Raw genomic sequence first — 24,107 nt, 5'->3', positions numbered from 1 at the left:
AATATATTTAATATTCCAATGAAAAATGCATATACATGAAATGAGACACAAATTAAATAAATACAACAAAAAGAATGCCAGTTACAGCAAATTATTAACTACAAAATGTATTATCACAGATATGTGTACATGATACTAGAATTAACGTAGTCACAAAAACTTTAATTGTAAAATAGATCAATAACAAAGAAAAAGTAAGTCAATGAAAACTTCACAAACACATCTTCAAGATAACTAGCAGATGTTTAAAGTTTAAAAACAAAAAGTACACTTATTGCATACAGACACTCAGAAGCACAACTCATAGAAAAGAGTCTGCTACTATGTAGTTATCCATGGGCCCCAACCCACAGATCTTTGTTACAACAAAAATAGACAATGAAACCCAGTCAGGTCCTTACTTATATATATGGACACCAATCTGTATCTAATCAAACTGAATATGGCATCACAAAACAACTGAACGGTATATAATAGATTTCTTTTTCTTTGCAGAAAAAATGAATTAAACCTGACATTAATTAGCATTTATGAGAAAAAAAATATTGACCCCACTATGGATCTTATTTGAAACAGTTTGAAACCTATTTTTGATACCAGTTTTGATATGAGAATAATTAAGTCGCTTAACATCCACATTTTTTTAATAAAGAAAAGAAATTTTGACTTTCTGAAACTCTGTTCTAGATTTGCCTATTATATTAATTGTAACATTTTATCAACATTTTTTTTTTCTTTCAATATACAATTCCCTTCTCTATTCTTAAATTGATTCAATATGAACAAAAATTGTGAGGAGTGTATTTTAAAATGTAATGTAAATTTTTTTGATACATTTTGTTCAATGTGAACATTCTTGCAGGATTGGGACAAATTTATTCGACAAAAAAACAGAAAAAAGTGAAAGTACTACACAAGTCTGTGAACTTCAAACAATACATGCAGGATAATCAACAACTTATTTTTAAACTTCATTTTACAATCAGAATTATATAGAACTGTTTATGACTTTATGTGTACACACAGGTAGGTTTTTGTCATTTTGTTATATTCATTTCACTGAACATTTTTACATATTTAAAGATCTAAGTGAGTAAGTGAAGAGGATTGCCCTCACTAGGTGTTTTTTATTTTTTATTTATATTTATACATTTTCTGTAATGCTGAATGTCAGATAACTATGTCTTAATTGAAATTAATCAAGAAAGCTACATGCTTTAACGAATTCAAAGCAATTCACTTTTTCAAGGGAGAAATGAAATCAACTTATTTTTAAAATTTTGGAAAATCTAGTCAATAAGTACCTGTCAAGATCAGATTATTAAACGTGGAGAGAGGTTTATTTTCAAGATAAAGAAAGAGAGTCTTTAGAAAAATTTCCATGGAAACCTTAACTATTTCTTTATTAAACATAATGCTAATGACTTTCAAACTATTTCAAAAGAAAATTTTCAAGTGAAGCTTAACAAAGAAAGTACTGTTCAAAATGTTATTGGCCTAAATGGCAAAGAACAGTTTTCTTATACGACTAGAAAAGGTATTGGACTTTTCAAACTCTTCGAACCCTTCCCAGATGTAAGACCATTGTTGTTGATATTATAATACAGGTTAGGTAATGGTTCATCAAATGCAGTTTTGCAAACCATTTTTAAAACCTTAAAAGGAAAAGTTAATTATGAGTAACAGACAGGCAATGGACACCAGGATATTGATAAAGTATATATGGCCATGTGATTTAAAACTATATGCATGTGCCAGTATCAAAAATAGTATGAAGTTTCTTTTTTGAACAACAAGAAATTCTAATCAAATTAAAAACCAATTGTTCAGAGAACAATTGAAGGTCTTTCCACCAAAAACAATGTATTTTAATATGAAAGTTAATTGTAAAATTAAGTTTAAAATGTCATTTCAATCGTCAAAGGATAGCTTATTGTTTTTTTAAATAAAGGAGAAAATTTGTTACTTCCGGTTAGAAAAATGTTACTTCCGATAATATTTAAATATTTACTTGACACTGATTCCAAAAATATCTGGTTCTATATACTTTTATATCAATAAAGAACAAAAAAATGCTACTTCCGGTTGTTTTTTCCAAGGTTAAATGGTTTGATACATTTTGCCAAAAGTCTCATGCCTTTATCATGTATACATATGAGGTAAAAGCAAAGGTCAAAATCAAGAACATCAGATTAAGCTATGACCTTGAGATCAATTTCAAGGTCAGAAACCAAGGACCTCAAATCAAAAGACCATAGGTCTTAATTATATTTGGTTAATGAGTTATATCAACATACCCGTATTTTTAAATACATGAGGGGAGAAAACTCCCTTTTCTGTTCAACGTACCCTTGAAATCAAAATTTACGTGTTACGACATGTCGCAACTAACAATTTAGTAAAAATAATTTCTTGACATTTTATATGGTTTTTGAGGATTAAGTGAAAATAAGCCAAATTCAAAAATTAGAATATGACCTTGAACTTTGACCTTGACCTAATTTACATTTTTTTGGACCAAGGACTTCAAATCAAAAGATCCTAGGTCTCTATCACTTAAGGTTTACAAGATAGAAATGCATATCACCTATATTAAATGCATAAGGGGAAATAACTCTCATATGGAGCGTTCATATTGCTTCGGTCAAAATAGGACAAATCATGCTAAGGATATTACGAGCAATTTTATAAAATAAATTTGTCGTAATCTTTTACGGTTGCGAAGGAGTAGTGGACACAAGGAAAACAGTGTTTGGGGAGATAACTCCTACAAAGAAAAGTATTCGGTTACGCAGGGTAAATTTCAAAAGCGCATAAACTGTTTGATATCATATACCAAATATCTAAGCGACATATTGCGAAACAAATATTTATCGCAAGAACAAAATTTGGCGGAAGAAAAAAAAAATAATCAGAAGAAAAACAATAGGTTTTTCCACAGAAAAGTGGAAAGACCTAATAAATAAATAATCAGAAGAAAAATAATAGGTCTTTCCACAGAAAAGTGGAAAGACCTAAATATACATGAAATATGTAATTATAATTTACATTAAAATATTCATGTTCTAACCTTATACTAGAAAACATTTGTATTAAAACATGTGAGGGTATAATAATTATAGCAGTTGTACTGTATGAAAAACAAATCTTTCAATACAAAACTGCATAAATAAAACATGATATCTTTCTCTATAATAAACACACACTGTGAGTAGGATAAAAACTCCTCCTGCACTTTTATGTTGATGTTGGCACAACATAAGAAAATATTCTTAAGAAAATAGTTCTCTCAAATATGACCACTTATTTTTATCTGCATAATTTTTATACATCGATATATGGTCTTCAATAATTATTGTAATGACAAAATCAAGATGGCTGATAGTATTAATGAACTACATGAAATAACTGTCATTAAACTCTTCAAACTGTAAATTAATTTGTAGAATATTTGAAAATCTAAGAAACATTTGAATTTCTTCTTAGTATACTTGTATATAATAAAAGAATATGGATCGTTGTTTATAGTCAATGCAAAAAATGAGCTATATTCCTGTAAGTAACATACATCAAGTGAACACATAAAACACAATTTTAAAACAAATAATTGTCCAAATCTATAGCTGAGGTATAGTAACCAAAAATGTATGGTCATCATTTAGGTAAATTACTTTGTTTAAATTAGTCTGTTAATTTCAGAAAATCTTTTTTGGGGAAAATTTATGACAATAGACATAAGTCTGAAATCAAGCAATTATATATGCCAAGTTAGAACAAGATTGTGTTTAGAAATAAAGGCTAAATCACCTATCATATGATCTCAGTAATATATCAAAAAGCCTCATTTCATGGTTTTATCTATACAATTTCATAATTGTTTTGTTAATGCTTAATGTTTTAACTAAAACAAGCTTAAACCGATGGAATATAACAGATAAAATCAGTGGCAGATCCGGCCCCTGGAACCCCGCCCTTTTTTTAGACTATCAATGCATTTAAATGGGGACATATGGTTGGACCCCTCCCCCTTTTTAAGATGGCTGGCTCCGCCCTTGTAATTTACTTTGTATACCAAAATTCTGGAGTATATAGAGTATGAGTAACTAGTTTCATTTACAAAAACTAAATTATTGCTATAAATTATTGAAAATTTTATTCAAATGTGTTTGGAAAGGAAGATAAAAATAAACAGCTGTGCCATGACCACATAATACGTCATTCACATTTTCAAAGAATGAGGTTTAATTACTTCTAAATGTCATATTTGAAATTTATGAAAATCCAATGGGAGCTTACATCAATAGATATAAACAATTCACCAAAGGTTCATGAGAATTGCTGAAAGCATTTTTGAGTTATTGTCCTAAAACTGGAAAATCCCCCCATTTTCATGAATGAAACCCTGTAACTCAGAAATGTAAAATCTAAAATTTATAAAAAAAGAAAGGGAGTTAATGTTCCACATGTTGACGATGGGCAGACAACTGTATACCATAATACATCCCATAAATGGGCATATAATTAGCAATCTGTCAATGTAAGAAAATAATTAATGAAAGCAACAATGACTCAAAAGTTTCTCATTATACAACGGCTCTAACTAATGTATCATATCTTTTATTTCTTATATTTGGATTTAATCATAGTACATCATAAATAGCTTGGCGTCTGATATCTTTTCATTTCTAAATAAGTGCAGTCAGCAAACTTTTGCTAGTTGGAAGACCATTAATAAATCAGTTAAATTGAATAACAATAGTCTTTTGGTAACTGGTAAATTGATTAAATACATTCAGACACAATATTACCCTTCAAATGTAACATCTCTAACACACACAAAATCTACTGTTTATCACAATAAGTATTCAGCAGTATCCGTCAGGAATCTTTCCTGTCTGCAAGACTGACCAGGTAACCTTTCACATCTTTTTCATATTCTGTTGTATCTGGTTTTTCTGTTAATACCCAAGTATCTTCCACACTGTTAACTCTTTCTCTACAGATTGGACAAGTCTTACTTGTAACATTCCTATATAGTAAAATCAGAAGTAAAAGTACTATGTATAAAAAAAATCAGCAATTTTTATACGACTGCATTAATTAAAAAGACTGCATTAATTAAAAACAATTTGGTCGTATATTGGTATCACGTTGTCGTCATCCGAAGACAGGTGGTTTCCTGATAATAACTTTAGTATAAGTATGTAGAAATCAATAATATTTAAACACAAGGTTTATAACCACTAAAGGAAGATTGGGATTGATTTTGGGTTATGGTCCCAACTGTTTAGGAATCAGGGGTCAAAAAGGGGCCCAAAAAAGCATTTTTGTAGTTTCCAGACAATAACTTGTGTTAAAGTGTATGTGTAACAGCGAATTTGTAAAATCAGTGATTTTGTCAAATCCCTGAAATTTCAGGGATTTTGTATAATTACTGAACTGATTAGTGTTTTATAAAATCCCTGATTATGACCAGGGATTTTACAAAATCACTGAATTAATTAAGATTTATTTTACAGATTCCCTGATTGAATTCAGTGAATTTGTGAAAGATATAATTATTTTTGATTAAAATTTCTTTAACAGCAGTAACACTGAACAAGTTTGAGGTTAAGTTTTTACTTAGTGAGCAATTTTTACTTAACAAATGACATACTGTAGAAAAATTAGTCTTTACAACAAGAGCAAACTTTCACACAAAAGTCATTTCAATAATCGAACATATTGAACCAATTTATAAACCTTTTACTAAAAGCCCACAGAAAAGAAACAATATAAGCTCTTCATTTTTTTGCTTGTTGGAAAATAAGTTAATATTTATCACGTAGTGTTATTATTAAAACATGTAAACTAATCATATCAAATTTATCATCAAATATTACATGCATATCTTATCGTGACATGGAAATTAATATATAAAAAGCAAATTCGTTGTATTATTAATGTGCAGCTTAAAAAAGTTATTCATATCCGCAAAATTATAATACATGTATAGTAAAACAAAAAGACAACAGATAAGTGGAAATAACAAAATTTTGTTTTGAACTTGAATTTCTTACTTGGTCATATCCGTCAGATACTGCCTTTAACATGTATTTTATCATTAAGTGATACGTCATATCCGTCAGATACTGCCTTTAACATGTATTTTATCATTAAGTGATACATGTTTCATAAAGTTTTTATACTTTTTCCATTCTTTATCTATCAAATTAAAAGTAAATATTTGTATGTATGAAGTTCTTCCGAATGTGGAGATGCGAAAAAAAAGTACTAAAACAATATTCATCGTGCAAAAATGAGTAAATTTTAGTCTTAATATCTATTCATATATTCCTATTATCATTTATAATCTCTGTAAAATAGTTTAGTTAGTTATTTATTAATCAAATATATTTCAAAATCATTGGTCTTTATGTATTATGAAAAATACATTTCTATTCTCAAGATTAAACCTTTAATCAGAGATTTTACAAAACCCCTAGCAATATTTTCAGTGATTTTTTAAAATCCCTGACATTTCAGTGATTTTGAAAAATCACTGAAACTGTTAGTGATTTTACATACTCACTAACTATTCCAGGGATTTTATAAAATCACTGATTTAACAAATTCACTGTAACATATGCATCTCTCTGAAATTATACCACAAGTTTCCATACTACAAAGGGAAGGTAAGAATTGACTATGGGGGATTATGGTTCAAACCATTTAGGAATAAGGGGCAAAAAAGGGGAAAAACAAGGGTTTTTCTGATTAAAGGACAATTGAGACAATTTAAAAGCAGTGTAAGGGAGGTAATGAAAATCAATTTAAAATAACAATGTTTGGTTACCTCCCTTACACTGCTTGTAAATTATGAATTAAGAAATGATGATTGTCCTGAGGTTGTTAGCTGTCAATTTATTTTTAGCAGTTACTATTAATTACTAGAAATTTAAGCCACGACTGTGTATGCCATTTTATATTTTAAAACTTTTATGATGTATTTAAATGGCAAACTCCATTAGAAATTTGAATTGAGATACTGATCATATCGTGAGGGAAAGAACTTATTTTTGGAATAAGTTAAAGGGGGAAGTGAAAAAAATTAGAGAGGGGAACAATATTTCTCATTTCAGATTTCAGAAATAAAAAGAAAAATTTGGGGGGATTAATATTAACAGCATAGAGTATTACACAAAAGCAATAAATAGAATATAAATTCAAATCATATAACCAATTTGCAGTTCTTTGACTACACTTATTCTGTGTCAGAAACCTATTATGTGTCAAAAATTTAATTACAATCCAAATTAAGACTGGTATCAAGCATGAATATTATGTCCTTTTGGCCCCAGCTTTTCAGGGTTGGACATCTGCAGTTGTATCCAGTTGCGCTCATCGAAGCAATTTATTCCGATTGTAAGGGATCTTAATTCTAGAAAGGTTAAAGCAACACCTCCAAAATTCCTAATTGGTCTGTATTTTGTTGAAATAAGCATTTCGTATAAGTTTCATAGCATTTGGTTGAGGCAAACAAAAGTTAGAGAATGGAAATGAAATATTCAGCAGTTTTTAGTTTTTTAAAGAGATATGTCGCTAGAACAATAAAAGTGACACTTTAAAAATTCTTATTTGATCTGTATTTTGTGGTAATAAGCATTGTGAATAAGTTTCATACCATTTGTTTAAAGCAAACTAAAGTAAGAGAACAAAAACGAAAAATTTTGCAATTTGCCCAATTGTAAAGGGCCACTGTAACTGTATAACGGTTTAATAGACGGCACCAAATTCATACTTGATCTGTATTTTGTGGTAATAAGCATTGTGTATAAGTTTTGTACCAGTTGGTTGAGGCAAACTAAGGTTAGAAGAATGGAAACCAACTTCTGGTTTTGCCATAGTGTGTTTACAAGCCTATATAGGAAATTTGTATTTCACTGAATATTTAATTTCGTGGTTTATCTGTACCCACGAAATCCACGAAAAATTGGTGTCCAACAAATAATAATGAAAACACAGTACTTACCATTCCTTTATACATTGTTCACAGAATCTATGTGTACATGGAAGTATCAGTTCTGGTTTACTTTCCATACAGATGCAACATTCCTCCTCTTCCTCGGCGTCATTTCCTGATCTGACAAATATTACTGATGATATAGATAAACATGCTTCTGATACTTGCAGGTTTCATACGAGTGAGAAAGGGATATTGGCTTTAGATGGACATGAGTAATTAAATTTAATAAAAGAGCATGTATTATTACTATTTAAATGAAATAACAAGAGTTGATATTAAGGGATATATCTAATTTTCACAAGTCATATAATAGAAAACCTATTTCTCTTATGGTCAATACTACAAATGTGTAAATCAAAATTCCTAAAATGTTGATCTAGTCTTTTGCTTTTTCAGGTATGAGGTAATATGTCCTTTAAACTCCTTTTCCAGTGTAATACTTTAAATTCAGACTTTTTAAGACTATTTGTATGCTACAGATTCATATAATAGAATTTGTTGACAAAAAGAAGATTGTCAAGTGAAATGTGCTAGTGTTTTGTATATTATTGAAATGAAAAATTTGTAAGGGTTCCGCGGAACCCAGTGTCTCGCCTACTTTTGCTGTAAATCGCAGGCTCAACAAAACTGAGGAAAAAAGTCAATAAAAATATTCCTCTTGATACTATCTTATGATTGTGAGAAGCTAATCTGTCCAATTTTGGTAAAAATCTATGATAGTTTAATGAATATAATAAATGTTTTGAAAACTTTAACTGCAGACTGTATGTAAGGTAAACTGGAAGAAAATTAAAGTCCATTTAAAAGAAAAATACAGAAAAAATGGAGTTCTGTTTTTACAAAATTTACTTCTGGATACTATCTAATGATTATAAATAAGCTTCTGTCAAAGATTGGTACAAACCCAGGATAGTTTAAGAAAGTTATTAAAATTCTAAAAACTTTAACCACAGAGTGAATGTAATGTTACCCAGCAGAAAAACTAAGTCCATTTATAAGTAAAATACGGAAAAATGAATTCATTTTTTTACAAAATTTACTTCTGGATACTATCTTATGATCATAAACAAGCTTCTGTCAAAGTTTGATACAAACCCAGGATAGTTTAAGGAAGTTATTAAAATTCTAAAAACTTTAACCACAGAGTGAATGTTATGTTTCCCTGTAGAAAAAAATAAGTCCATTTATAAGTAAAATACGGAAAAATGCATTTATTTTTTTACAAAATTTACTTCTGGATACTATCTTATGATCATAAACAAACTTCTGTCAAAGATTGGTACAAACCCAGGATAGTTTGAGAAAGTTATTAAAATTTCAAAAACTTTAACCACAGAGTGAATGTTATGTTTCCCCGTAGAAAAAACTAAGTCCATTTATAAGTAAAATACGGAAAAATGCATTTATTTTTTTACAAAATTTACTTCTGGATACTATCTTATGATCATAAACAAACTTCTGTCAAAGTTTGGTACAAACCCAGGATAGTTTGAGAAAGTTATTAAAATTTCAAAAACTTTAACCACAGAGTGAATGTTATGTTTCCCCGCAGAAAAACTAAGTACATTTATAAGTAAAATACGGAAAAAATGGAATTTTATTTTTACAAAATTTACTTCTGGATACTATCTAATGATCATAAAGAAGCTTTTGTCCAAGTTTGGTAGAAATACAGTATAGTTTAAGAAAGTTATTAAAATTTAAAAAACTTTAACCACAGAGTGAATATTTGTGGACGCCGCCGACGACGACGCCGACGCCGACGGAATGTAGGATCGCTTAGTCTCGCTTTTTCGACTAAAGTCGAAGGCTCGACAAAAATCACAATGTCTATTGCCATGGACACAATGTACATTGTCCTAACATTTGAAAGCCACCATTGAACTAACAACCAATGGAAATGTTATAATTTGACTTGTGATGCTGGATAATCCAATCAAATTGATGCAGATTTTCATCCCACTTTTTTATATCACACTCAGTACAGTGTGATATGAGATATATCAATACATGCTAGAAATAGATAACAGGCCACAACCATAAGAGAATTTTTTTTTATAATTCTTCTCAAAAGTACTTCTAAACAGTTTGAGCCTATTAAGATATAAGACAAAAACAGGACAATATTCATTTGAATCAATAACTCCTATATGAGAAGAGGATCTCAAAGATTTGAGTTAAGTGTAGTGTCCATTTAGCTGAACAAGTATAACATAATTGACTGGGGGCAAGCTGAAGCCATTTTAGGGTGTGGAATTTTCTTGATGTTTTGAAGATCCATTGTTGGCCCATGGGTTGTTTTCTGTTCTTTGGCCATGATGTTGTTTCTTTGACATATTCCCTGCTTCCATTCTAAATTCTATTTTGAATAATGTTGCACATGTGAGATTTTTTTTTCTTTTCTATCATGGTTTTCAAAGACTTAAGGGCATACAATACAGTTACAGGGGAGGTTATGACGTTGCTAATGTAAATTGTTATTTTCGCTACGTCAAACTGTGACTTAATGGGAAAAGATTTAGTTTTCGACTGATTTCTTATAATTCAAACTCATCTAACTTGAAAACAAGTTCATAGACCCCACTGTTTTAAAATGCCATTTGGTTTGATTAGGTAAGAAGATTATGTGTGCCAATTTTCATGAAAATGTAAATAGAAATTGCACAAATTGAAGGGACACTTATATAAAACAGAATTTACAAATAAGTTATCAAAAAAACAGCATGTGTTTATCTTTTAAAACGAACTAGAGGCTCTGAAGAGCCTGTGTCGCTCCTCTTGGTCTATGTGAATATTAAACAAAGGAAGCAGATGGATTCATGACAAAATTGTGTTTTGGTGATGGTGATTTGTTTGTTCATCTTACTTTATTGAACATTCTTGCTGCTTACAATTATCTCTATCTATAATGAACTTGGCCCAGTAGTTTCAGTGGAAAATGTTGGTAAAAATTAACAAATTTTATGAAAATTGTTAAAAATTTACTATAAACGGCAATAACTCCTAAAGGGGTCAACTGACCATTTTGACTTATTTGTAAATCTTACTTTGCTGAACATTATTGCTGTTTACAGTTTATCTCTATCTATAATAATATTCAAGATAATAACCAAAAACAGGACAATTTCCTTAGAATTACCAATTCTGGGGCAGCAAACCAACAACGGGTTGTCCAATTCATCTGATAATTTCAGGGCAGATAGATTATGACGTGATAAACAATTATACCCCATGTCAGATTTGCTCTAAATGCTTTTGTTTTTTTAGCCAAAAACTGCATATTACCCCTATGTTCTATTTTTAGCCGTAGCGGCCATCTTGTTTGGATGGCCAGGTCACCGGACACACTTTTTAAACTGCATACCTAAATGATGATTGTTGCCAAGTTTGGATTGATTTAGCCCAGTAGTTTCAGAGGAGAAGTTTTTGTAAAGAATTACTAAGATTTACGAAAAATGGTTAAAAATTGCCTATAAAGGGCAATAACTCCTAAAGGGGTCAACTGACCATTTTGGTCATGTTGACTTTTTTGTAAATCTTACTTTGCTGAACATTATTGCTGTTTGCAGTTTATCTCTATCTATAATAATATTCAAGATAATAACCAAAACAGCAAAATTTCCTTAAAATTACCAATTCAGGGGCAGCAACCAAACAACGATTGTCCGATTCATCTGAAAATTTCAGAGCAGATAGATCTGACCTGATTAACCATTTTATCCCATGTCAGATTTGCTCTAAATGCTTCGGTTTTTGAGTTATGAGCCAAAAACTGCATTTTATCCCTATGTTCTATGTTCTATTTCATCTTGGTTGGTTGGCCGGGTCACCAGACACATTTTTTAAACTAGATACCTAAATGATGATTGTGGCCAAGTTTGGTTTATTTGGCCCAGTAGTTTCAGAGGAGAAGATTTTTGTAAAAGTTAACGACGCCCTTTGGGCCAGGTGAGCTAAAAAGTTATGTATTTCTGTTGAAAGGAAAAATACATCCACAAATCCAAATTTTTAGCAAATATTTATAAAACTTGGACCTTATTTAACTCAAAAAGTAGCACATGAAGGTATATTTTTTATTACATATTTGATTTAATCAGGTAAAATATAGCCTTTATGCAAATTGTCTGCAAAATTTCAATATGGGATCAAAACTGTATCATATGCCCTGAACAATTTGATAAAACCCAGTAGAGTTGGACAAACATTTTTCCTCCAAAACTATATGCAAAATAATTAAGTCCATCTATAAGAAATTAAAATTTCTAGAGCAAAATATTGAAAACATTTAAAAATTTCATATTTCACTGATAGATTTTAAAGATAGACTCTAAATATTGCCCTCAAAATATTTCAGAACAAGAATTTAACATAATTGAGCCCAATAAGTTGACATTTATGAATCTATATTTTAATACCTACTGTTCAAATATGACTGAAGCACATATATCTACACGACTTCTATCTGTTGGCAAGGCTGATACTTGTTCTGTAATTTCCTTGTATATTTCTATGTACTGTTTTAAGGTTAGGAGTCGAGTTGATAGAATATGATTTCTGATTGCATGAACCTAGAAAATTAATGTAAATATATGTATCAGTATAAACATTGATGTAAACATATGTATCAGTATATACATTGATTTTGTTATCAATAAATAAAACTTACCAAACTTACTTTTATTAGTGTAAACATATAATAGAAATAAAAATAATAAAGGTATCCATTCATTACATTAAATCATTACATTCTCAGCAAAAAGTAAAGAAGCAGTGCTTTTATTATTGTATTTCATCTCAGATTCACAGTGAAGCCTACAACTCGCACCTCACTGCTAGTTAAAGGCTGCCTAGAAACTTGTTTGAATAGAATTCCTGGCAAAATAATTTGGGTGGACTTTGGGGCATAACTTCGTTCATTTATCACATAAAATCATCAGGCGTAGAAACATGATAAACACTGTTCATTGCTGTTATCATCCAAAATATTAAATGATTTCTTGCACTATAAACTGCATTAACATTTTCGAACAATAAAAACATTGGAAAACACAAGGAGAAGTGAAGATGTCTAACACTGAAAACATCAGGCTTATCAACACTATCTAACACTACTAAGAAATATTGGAAAGTAGTAGGATGTTTTTACAAAAATTCAACAAAAAAATATTTGACTGAAGTAAAGGATAGATAATTTTCTATAATTCATTTTTTTTTTAACTTTTAATTAGATATAGGAAGATGTGGTATGGGTGCTAATGAGACAACACTCTATCCAAATTACAATTTATAAAAGTAAATCATTAGAGGTCTAGGTAGGGCCTTCATGCATAGATTACCTTAGCTGTATTTTGCAAAACTTTTAAGAATTTTGGTCAGTACTGCTCTTCAACTTCGTACTTTATTTGGCCCTTTTAACTTTTTGGATTCGAGCGTCACTGATGAGTCTTTTGTAGACAAAACGTGTGTCTGACGTACATACAAAATTTAGTCCTGGTATCTATGATGAGTTAATCTTCAACACATAACCTTGGCTCAAACCGAACAGCAAGCTATAAACAGCCCCAAAATTTACTAGTCTAGTGTTATAAACAGACGACAACTACTGAACATCAGATTCCTGACTTAGGACAGGTGCAAAAAATTGCAGCGGGATTAAACATTAAAATTGTACCAAATCTTCTCCCTTTTCTCAAACAATAGTATAACATCACAACATAGAAAGACACACTATAAGATATCAGTTGAAGGCTTGGTAACTCAATCAAACCAGATGCTCCACAGGGTGCAGCTTTATATGACCACAGAGGGTGTACCCTGAACACTTGGGGAAAGTATGGACACAATATTCAAGCTTGATACAGTTCTGAATTTGGATTGTGATTAAATAGTTGACACAGCATAGGTTTCTGACACAGAATGAATGTGGCCTAATGAACTAAAAAAAGTTTAAATTTACCTATTATGGTCATATATCCAAAATCTAAATACATGGCCATGGATTGATTCAGCATATCAAAGAATCCCAAGAATTCATTTTTTTTATGAAATCAAAGTTTATTTTTGGACCCTTTTGACCTCAATGTGGACCAATTTGATAACAGGGCAGAACAATCAAAAATCTTAATGCATGGTTAGATTAAGCATACCAAAGAACCCCATACATTCATTTGTACAGTGTGTGTGTCATGTTGGTCTCTTGTGCAGAGTTGACTCATTTGCAATCATACCACATCTTCTTTCTTAATATTCAACTTTTGTTGAAATCAAACAAACTTAAATTTTGAACCCCAGTTTGGACCAACTTGAAACCGGGCCCATAATCAAAAATCTAAATCCATGTTTAGATTCAGCATATCAATGAACCCCAAGAATTCAATTTTTGTTAAAATCAAACTAAGTTTTATTTTGGACCCTTTGGACCATAATGTAGACCAATTTGAAAACTGGACCCAAAATTAAAAATCTAGATACACGGTTATATTTATGTGGAAACCATCTGTCTTTGAACAACGCTGACGACGAAGACAATGTGATACCTATGTACAACCAAAATGTTTTTAATTTTTTCTGTGGTATAAAAGCGTTGTGACACAAATTAACACACAAAGTTAACGCTCGTCTTTTTAAAAAAAAATTAAAAAAGATTTGAGATGAATAAGTGATTCATCTTAAAAACATTCATTGTAATAATATTCTAACCCTAAAGCAATCAATCAATCTATCTACCCATAAAGCAATATGTTGAACAAATTTCAAAATTAGGTGAGCACTAGTTTTGTAAAATCTAATCCTATATTTTTCAACAATTTTACTATGTGAATATATTGTGTTTCCTTCTTTACTGACAATGACCAATGGCTGACATTGTTTTGTCAGTTGATTAATTGTTGGTGTCCACTTTTAAGTGCCACTTTTTGACTATATTGCGGCAGTCAGTTTTTATGGGTGGTGGATGCTGGAATGCCCAGAGAAAACCACTTACCTTCAATAGAAAAACTGACAATCCTATTGAATTAAGATTGGAATCTAATGAACCCACATGAGGGGATTTTAAACTCAGAACCTCAGTATTGACTGGCTAGTGATTACAGTAGTACTGAGACCACTTAGCCATCGAAGCCCATAAAATTGTTTTGAAGTAAACATTTTGTAACATGTACAATGTGAGATGTAAATGGATGATGCTGTCAAACCTTTTTACAGGATATCCTGACTGTAGTCTTCCAGAACACTGAGGTATCTGTACCATCTTGTACAGAAAACTTTAACTGTTTCCCTCTCTGGTCACTAAATGAAGAGGTTCTGGAAAACAAATATCATATCATTAGTCATCACTGTTTTCATTAGTGATGCTCTATTGTGTTTTGTTTTCATTTACACATCACAACATATATAGTACAATGTATTTACGTAAAATAATTTACTGATGGTTTATCTTATAAAGTCTTCCAATTTCTTGTTTGACTCCCAAGAAATGGTGTAACTCCTTAAGAAGATCTACTATGTAAGACATTCATTTAAAATCATCAATATGTTATTGAAGAACAAAAAAGTGATTACAGTTAATTGTAAAATTTTCTCCTGCACAAAACCATTTCATCTAATTTTCAAAAAATCTATTTTTTTTGGCATAGCACGATAAATAAAGTTTTAGCATTTTTTTACTTATAAAGAGACAAAACACCAGAATGATGAGAGTGACAACAACCAAATCAGATCTTTGGAAAAGAAGGAAATACATAATTCGCTCGGATTATTTACATGATTTATGTTACCAAATACAGGTCATTCAGAAAATTATATAAGAGTCTATAAAAATTGACCACACAGCAAATCATAATGTATGTTAGAGAGTCTTACTGTACAATTGTACAACACTTTCAAAATTATAATATCGACTGGTTGGTGTGATCATGCCAGTACACTTAAAATTCTTTTGACTGTTTTTATCATTTTATGTCCTTGTTAAACATCTAGTTCAGTTAATGTTTTGTTTCTTGTACAGATTAATATCTATTTTACAATTTACTTACATTTCATTTAATTCTAAAACTGACTTGAGAAAATCTTCATATGAGAGATGTGCAATCCTTTTGATAATACCAATATGTGAATGAAGTTTTTTAAAGACTCTTTCAGGATCAGGTAAACTGTGTCCATTGCCCATACTACATATTTTGCCTTCACATTTATTCTGAAAAAAAGATTGCTAATATATATACTATTCAAATACCAGTCAATTTGGCTTTTTTTCTATTTGATTAAAATAGTGCATTTTAAATTGATCCCCTGTTGAGTCTCCACTTCTCCCTATTCAGCTGTTAGACTGAAGTAAGTTAAAGTTCTTTTGTTGGTATTGGTGACCACTGCATTTTGAATTGTCACTGTTTTAACTATGAGACGAAAAAAACTGCAGCCAGCTGGCATAAGGGAAATTATTACCTCAGTTTTGACGATAAATATTTCAAACTGATGCAACTTAAAAGGGACCTTTACTAGCTATATATAGTACTCCAGAATGGCAAGATGGAATCTTGTTAATCAAATCTGACCTCAATTTTGGTAAGTTAGTTAATTAATGTATCAACGTTTAAAAAAGGAAATGACAATCACATGTAGATGGTAAATCAAGAAATTAAATAGAAACACATAAATTTTTACATCATTTATCAATCAATGAAAAACCACATTTACGTACTGAGCAGCATAGGTAAACATATCAAAAATATCAAAATCAGAAATATCAACACTGAGTCACTGACCTGATTTTTTAAAATCTATTGTTAAATTCCATCATTTCAAACAATGTTTACATTTTATCTTCATGCACCAAAAATAACTGATAACGACAATTGGCAAGAATTATTACCCTAATTCATCATGAAGATAACCCTATTATAGTTACAACCATCATACAATTTAAGAGTAAAACTAAATTCCCTGATCATCACCTTTCAGCAGGGATATTAAAAAACTATACATGCTAGGGGATCTAAAGAGCCTGTGTTGCTCGCCTGTATTTACTGAATTACTGGAAAGCATGTAAATAAGGTTAAAATCATAATTAATAGTATTTGATATTAGATATTATAATGATATCTAAGATAGTAACCAAAAATGGCTCCATAGTTTTAGAAAAGAAGATTTTTGTATATAAGACTATAATTAAGGCCAATAACTCCTGAGTCCTGGTCACTTTTGGTCATGTTGACTGATTTGTAGATCATACTTTGCTGAAAATTATTATCATAGTATTAATGAATGGGTGTTTTTATAATGGCCCTGTTATATGTCCAAGGTCTGTAATAATGGCCGAGGAAGTCTGTAATGGCCCGAGGCAATGTCGAGGTCCATTACAGACATCCGAGGCCATTATTACTGACCGAGGACATATAACAGGGCCATTATAAAAACACCCATTTCTTAATACATTTATTAACCAACTAAACAAAAGTATATGTGTTGCTACCAACTTGATGTACTCTCTTACTCTTTTAATGACAGTTTAGTTTGAAAAAAATAATTTGTACTTCACCATGATAAAGCTTTTAATATATACCAAATATCCAAGATATAAAGTTGAAAGAAGTTATGTGTTGAAAAACAGGATGAACAGTGATCCCTGTATATGGTTCTTTATAACTCTTTAATGTTTGTTGATGGTTACTAAATTAAACAAAATACAAAAAGGTATTATACTCTTAACAACTCAATTTTATTAACTTTATTAAAAACCCAGTCCCTAACTGGGCTTAATACAGACAAACTGGGCATTAATACAGGGCCATTACAGAAAAACAGGGCCATTACAGAAAAAAACAGGGCCATTACAGAAAAACAGGGCCATTACAGAAAATATGTAATTTTGAATAAATAGTAATTTTTGGCAATAATGTACTGAGTTGGTTAATAAAGTGTTATTAACTTGCTGTTTCTGTATTTGCCCTGTTATAAATGTGAGATCTGCTGTATTGGACCATGGCCTGGAAGAGTCAAGAGCCAATACAGCTGATTAAGAATCTTTAACAGGGCCAATACAGAAACAGCCAGTTCATAACACTCTTATAAAATGTTTTAAGAAAATTCAAACCGGAAATGACCGTCCCATATTAGCCCATGGGCCAATATCGCTTTTTGTCAATACTGGCCCTTTTCCTGTATTGGTCCTGTTCGAGAAGCAATATAAACTCTTATATATATCAACTGTGGAATGTTTGCAGTATTGCACATGCTGATTTATCCGTATAAGGGTTGATTTACAGTTTATCTCTTTCTATAATAATATTCAAGATAATAACCAAAAACTGCAAAGTTTCCTTAATATAACCAATTCAAGGGCAGCAACCCAACAATGATTTGTTGGATTTGTCGTAAAAATTATGAGCAGATAGATCTTAACCTGATGAAAATTTTTACCAACTGTCAGATTTGCTCTAAATTCTATAATTTCTGAGAAAATGTATTTTACACCTATTTTTTAAAAACTAGATACCCTAGTGATGAAGGTGGACAAGTTAGGTTAAATTTAGGCTATAAGTTTCGGAGAGGAAGGTTTATGTAAAAGTTAATAGACGACGATGACAACAGACTATGGACGTCAAGTGATGACATGGATGAGAAAAGCTCACTTGACCTTTCAGGTCAGGTGAGCTAAAAACATTTGAGTAGGACAACTACCTGGTACATATAAAGATAATGGGGAAATTATTTCAACAAGGAAGAATATCGGTACAACTAACTGCTATTTCAAGCCATCACAAAGATTTCCTTAAAATTTGATGTCATATTAAAAGAACATATTTGATGCCACAATTGATTATATTTTAATTTTTGTGTTAATAAGGCCACTTTTAAACACTACTTTTGGTGGCATGTTTTTATTGAAGGAAGCCAGAGTACCCAGAAAACCACAATTGAATTTAAGTAAAATTGAGAATGGAAATGGGGAATGTGCCAAAGAGACAACAACCGGACCATAGAGCAGAAAACAGCAGAGGGTCAAAAACAGGTCTTCAATGCAACAAGAAATTTCCGCACCCCGAGCCGTCCTTCAGCTGGCCCCTAAACAAATATATACTAGATCAGTAATAATGAACGCCATACTAAACTCCAAATTGTAAACAAGAAACTAAAAGTTAAAATAATACAAGACTAACAAAGGCCAGAGGCTCCTGACTTGGGACATGCGCAAAAATGCAGCGGGGTTAAACATGTTTGTGATATCTCAACCCCTCCCCTATACCTCTAGCCAATGCAGAAAAGTAAACGCATAACAATACACACATTAAAATTCAGTTCAAGAGAAGTCTGAGTCTGATGTCAGAAGATGTAACCAAAGAAAATAAACAAAATGACAATAATACATAAATAACATCAGATTACTAGCAGTTAACAAATGGTTAACTGACATGCCAGCTCAAGACTATTATTAAACTGATTGAAAAATTATGTCTTCATCATATGCATATCAGACACAATCCTCCCCTTGAGGAGTTTAGTATCATACCATCATAACATATACATGATATATGAGAAGAACATAAGGGATAGTTGTGTGACGCCAACAGTTCAAGAGGAGCAGATTTCAGACTAGCAATAAGGTCTATAAATATCCTGACTGCAAGAGGAGCAGATTTCAGACTCAGCAATAAGGTCTATAAATATCCTGACTGCAAGAGGAGCAGATTTCAGACTAGCAATAAGGTCTATAAATATCCTGACTGCAAGAGGAGCAGATTTCAGACTAGCAATAAGGTCTATAAATATCCTGACTGCAAGAGGAGCAGATTTCAGACTAGCAATAAGGTCTATAAATATCCTGACTGCAAGAGGAGCAGATTTCAGACTAGCAATAAGGTCTATAAATATCCTGACTGCAAGAGGAGCAGATTTCAGACTAGCAATAAGGTCTATAAATATCCTGACTGCAAGAGGAGCAGATTTCAGACTAGCAATAAGGTCTATAAATATCCTGACTGCAAGAGGAGCAGATTTCAGACTAGCAATAAGGTCTATAAATATCCTGACTGCAAGAGGAGCAGATTTCAGACTAGCAATAAGGTCTATAAATATCCTGACTGCAAGAGGAGCAGATTTCAGACTCAGCAATAAGGTCTATAAATATCCTGACTGCTACAATGAAGTATGAATCCAGTGGACAATCATTTGCTATTAATCTATATAACTCAATAAACATCATGAACATGATAAATTAGAGATATTGATTTCAAATACTTTCTTGTCTTGAGCATGTTGAGGGTTGGTTATACTACTAAGATTGCAAGGATTATAGTAAACATTGATAAAAAGGTTCTGATGGACAGTATGCATGTTGAAGGCCATACATTGACCTATAATGGTTTACTTTTATACCTATGTATCTGAGGTTTATTAATAAAGTATTGTCTATTGTCTATAAATTGTTATTTGGATGGAGAGTTGTCTCATTGGCACTCACGCCACATCTTCCTATATCTATGTGAAGTATTTACATTGTTAAGGTTCATCTATACACTTCCACAAAAATGGCTGTGTTTATAAACCATGAAATTTTCTCTGAATTCCACAGACAAAACTGTGTAATCTATTTTAAAATTAGTTTTAACTCCTGATAGCACATACATAGATATATATAAGTTGTTTTCATTTTGCGTTTTATAAGAAAACTTGTGGATTTTGCAAAACATTTCCTTTCCTCACCACAGGTGGTGTAAAAATAAACAGTCACGTGAAATCTTAATCAAACTCTGTCTCTGGTCTAGATGAACCCTGAGACTACTATAACCATGATAACAGTGTTATATTAGTCTCAGATGAACCTTTATCATCGTGTAATGTGTTTTCGTACTAATAACAATTTTCACTGCTTACGGTTTTCACTGTTGAGTTTTTATTCAGGTGTTTACTCAAATTTAAAAAGCATGTCCTGTAGATTGATTTTAGGTATCTAGTTTTTTTGTCAATGCTTACTACGACTTTTTACTGTTTCCGATTACTTTGCGATTTTTGTATGTCAAAAAAACGGCGTCATATGTTTTCGTATGAAATAAAAATTGGATCAGTAAACGGGCAGAAATGACTACAAAATCCGGAAATTAATATTTTCTAAAGTCGTGGTTCTGGTGATCGCTTGAATCATAAAAAAGGTTATTTAATACTTTTCCCTTCTAAAAATTACTGGGAAATAGTGTAAGGTTGGTGTTTTGTGTGATGAAATTTTTAGATTTTGATTAATTTCAGATTGGCACCTGGTTTTTACAAAGGCAGTGTCTGCGCGTACCCGCATGCGGGTACGAATAGTCAAATTGCCGTTCTAGGCTGCGCGTACCCACATCCGGTTTTCTAATAAAATGCCATTGGATCGGGTATAAAACGTGAAATATCTACTGAAATCATCGATAAAATGGGGATATCGTGTAGAACGAGTGAAAAGTATGAAAAATAATATTTTCAAATTGTATTTATTAAATAATGATACATAATAATCATTGCAAAATTAAATGCACGATGATGGAAAATGAACCTGTACAGTCCCTGTAAAAGAAAAACATGATAGAAATTAAAACTATTATAAAATTTTAATGCAAATTTAAAGAATATTTTTTTTATAAATTAAAAATATACCCATATGATATTTTAAAATAATCTTTAAGTAAAATGTTAAACAGAAACTAAAATTTTAAAATATATAAAACTACTAAAATTAAAGCATGAGTTTATAAAAATTAAAATTTAAAGAAGCAAGTAATAATGATTAATGAAACGTGAACGGAGGCTGGCAACATTTGAAATGTGCAGCCGGGTTGAAATCCGTGCCAAAACAATCATATTTGATATGTAAAATGTGTTCCAAATCTTAATAAGTTACATGAATCTTTTGTAAATGGTTTAAATTGATATTATAACTTGCTTCTTTAATTTTTTATAAACTCCAGCTTTAATTTTAGTAGTTTTATTTTACTTTTTTCTTTTCAGGGACTGTACAGTTTCATTTTCCATCATTGTGCATTTAATTTTAATTAATAAATACAATTTGAAAATATTATTTTTTCATATTCTTCACTCGTTCTACACGAAATCCCTATACTATCGATAATTTTCTTACATATTTCACGTTTCATTCCCGATTCGATGGCCTTTTATTAGAAAACCGGATGTGGGTACGCGCAGCCTAGAACGGCAATTTGACTATTCGTACCCGCATGCGGGTACGCGCAGACACTGCCTTTTACAAAATACCTTATTTTTTCTAAAATAAAATGCTGTTTTCAAAATTTAGGATTAAATATGAAAAGTTAAGACTGTTTTCACCTTCATGTATCAAAGATGTATAAAAAAAAAATTGTCAATGAAATATTGAATAATTAGATTTTGAACAACCATTTTATATAAGAACCCTGCTAATTTTAACTCGATGGTTTGTTATTAAAACTGCCAAAAAAACACATGACAGTCATATGTCTTGAAAATCCGGTGTCTGACTTGCAAAAAACATATCTGGACTTTATTTTAACCCTACAGAATTTTTTTCCACAACTATTCTAGTGATGCATATTTTTGACATTAAATAAAAATGGCTAAATAGGTCAGTTTAATTTAATTTGTTCTAACGTCTTTAAAAAGCGACATTGAATATGTTTTAAATATGTCAAGTTGTAGTGGTGTTGTTGTTCTAAATATAGGAACAGAAAAACATGCCACAATGTACGCGTATGCAGTCAAAACCGACGAAACGTGGTTGATACGAAAACATATGACATATGAAAACATATGACACGACGATAAATGCAGTTTTTTTCTTCTTCTTCTTTTTTACCTATATGTTTATTCTTATGAAATTATCAACATAGCACAAAGACAGGGTTTCTGTTAATTCAAGCCAGTTTCCTGTAGTATAGAAGAAAAATATATAGCTATTTTAACCGTTTAACGTCTTTAATATTCATTCATTTTTTTTTTAGTTCTGTTTTCTGAAAGGCTATAATCCATAAAACAGTGAAATTAGGGGTACCGTAATTAGGTTAATAAATAATTTGATTCAAGTTGTATGTACGGTAGTTACTGAATATTATGTTTCTGTGGGGTTGTATATTGCGATAATTGAATTTGAAATGTATAATCATGATAATTACACAATTTTCACTTGTCTTCTAACACCTTCTGTGAATTACGTCATCATAAGGTGTGTACACAACAGGAAATGCTATTTTTACCTTTCTTGTTTTGCAATTGGCCAGGGTTTGGCAACTCGCCTATTATTGCATATAAATATGGCTACAAACGCAAGAAGATATATTAAAATTGTTTCAACTTTCAGTCACAAGTGGACAAATCGAAACAAATGAACTAACCAGGCATGCGGGTATAATTTATTTTTTTGAAAAGGGTTTTGCTATTTTTTCTACAAATAAGCTTTATCCTATAATAATTAATTAATTGAAAAATAAAATTAAAATATGGGGTTCATTTAAGCTTACAATCTGCTTTCGAAAGAATCATGCATTTTCTTTGTTTCTTTTGAGCTATTAGGAGAAAATAGTAATATCGAACTAAAAAAAGAACTAAATTACAGATATCGCTAAAATTTTACTATAGTTAAGTTTAGAGACAGTTAATATGAAAAAAATGCATGCATGTGCGTGTGTGTGTGTATCTAGTTAATTAGTCGATTTGAACATTTCAATAAAGCTTGTGTTTATGTATTTATTGAATACCATGGATTTGACTCTAAAAACTTTGAATTTAATTAAACCGATCAAACAATTTTGATGATCAGTTTTCAGCACTTACTCATCATCGCAGCATATTAAATAAGGGGGGGGGGGTAGGAGGGGTCCTGATCCTGAAATCCCGGGCTTGAAAACACGAAATCCCGAGGTCCCGAATTTAATTAAATTTAAATCCCGACATCCCAAAATTCGAAAAAAGAATTCCCGGATCCCGAATGGGTCAATCCCGAAATCCCGAGCCTACTAAAAACACCCGGTCCCGGACTCCCTATAAAGGTCCTATCCTCCCTCATTAAACAACTGAAAGACAAACGAGGAACAATTGTGGAAAACTTATTTTGCTTATCAGATGATAAAATTAAAAGCAGTCAAAT

The 24,107-nt window shown here is 31.1% G+C and overlaps 1 protein-coding gene across 3 annotated transcripts; it reads right to left on the bottom strand.

Moving 5' to 3' along the window:
* On the bottom strand, positions 1–23,193 carry LOC134683322 (RING finger protein 141-like). Of its 3 annotated transcripts, none has more exons than XM_063542537.1 (6): positions 23,137–23,193; positions 16,039–16,199; positions 15,199–15,307; positions 12,425–12,573; positions 8,012–8,122; positions 1–5,029 (listed from the first exon to the last, which is right to left on the bottom strand). In XM_063542537.1, exons 2-6 carry the CDS (start codon positions 16,170–16,172, stop codon positions 4,879–4,881), a joined length of 654 nt encoding a protein of 217 aa, XP_063398607.1. In that variant the 5' UTR covers positions 16,173–16,199; positions 23,137–23,193; the 3' UTR covers positions 1–4,878. The 3 variants fall into 3 exon arrangements, with proteins under 3 accessions (XP_063398607.1, XP_063398608.1, XP_063398609.1); XM_063542538.1 differs by having other exon boundaries at positions 23,067–23,167; XM_063542539.1 differs by lacking the exon at positions 23,137–23,193 and adding an exon at positions 23,016–23,034.
* Between the last annotated feature and the right edge of the window lie 914 nt (positions 23,194–24,107).

Source organism: Mytilus trossulus, chromosome 9 (genome assembly GCF_036588685.1).
Source record: "Mytilus trossulus isolate FHL-02 chromosome 9, PNRI_Mtr1.1.1.hap1, whole genome shotgun sequence".
NCBI lineage: Eukaryota > Metazoa > Mollusca > Bivalvia > Mytilida > Mytilidae > Mytilus > Mytilus trossulus.
The sequence above is the reverse complement of the archived record's forward strand: the minus strand, read 5'-3'. Positions and strand labels throughout refer to the sequence as shown.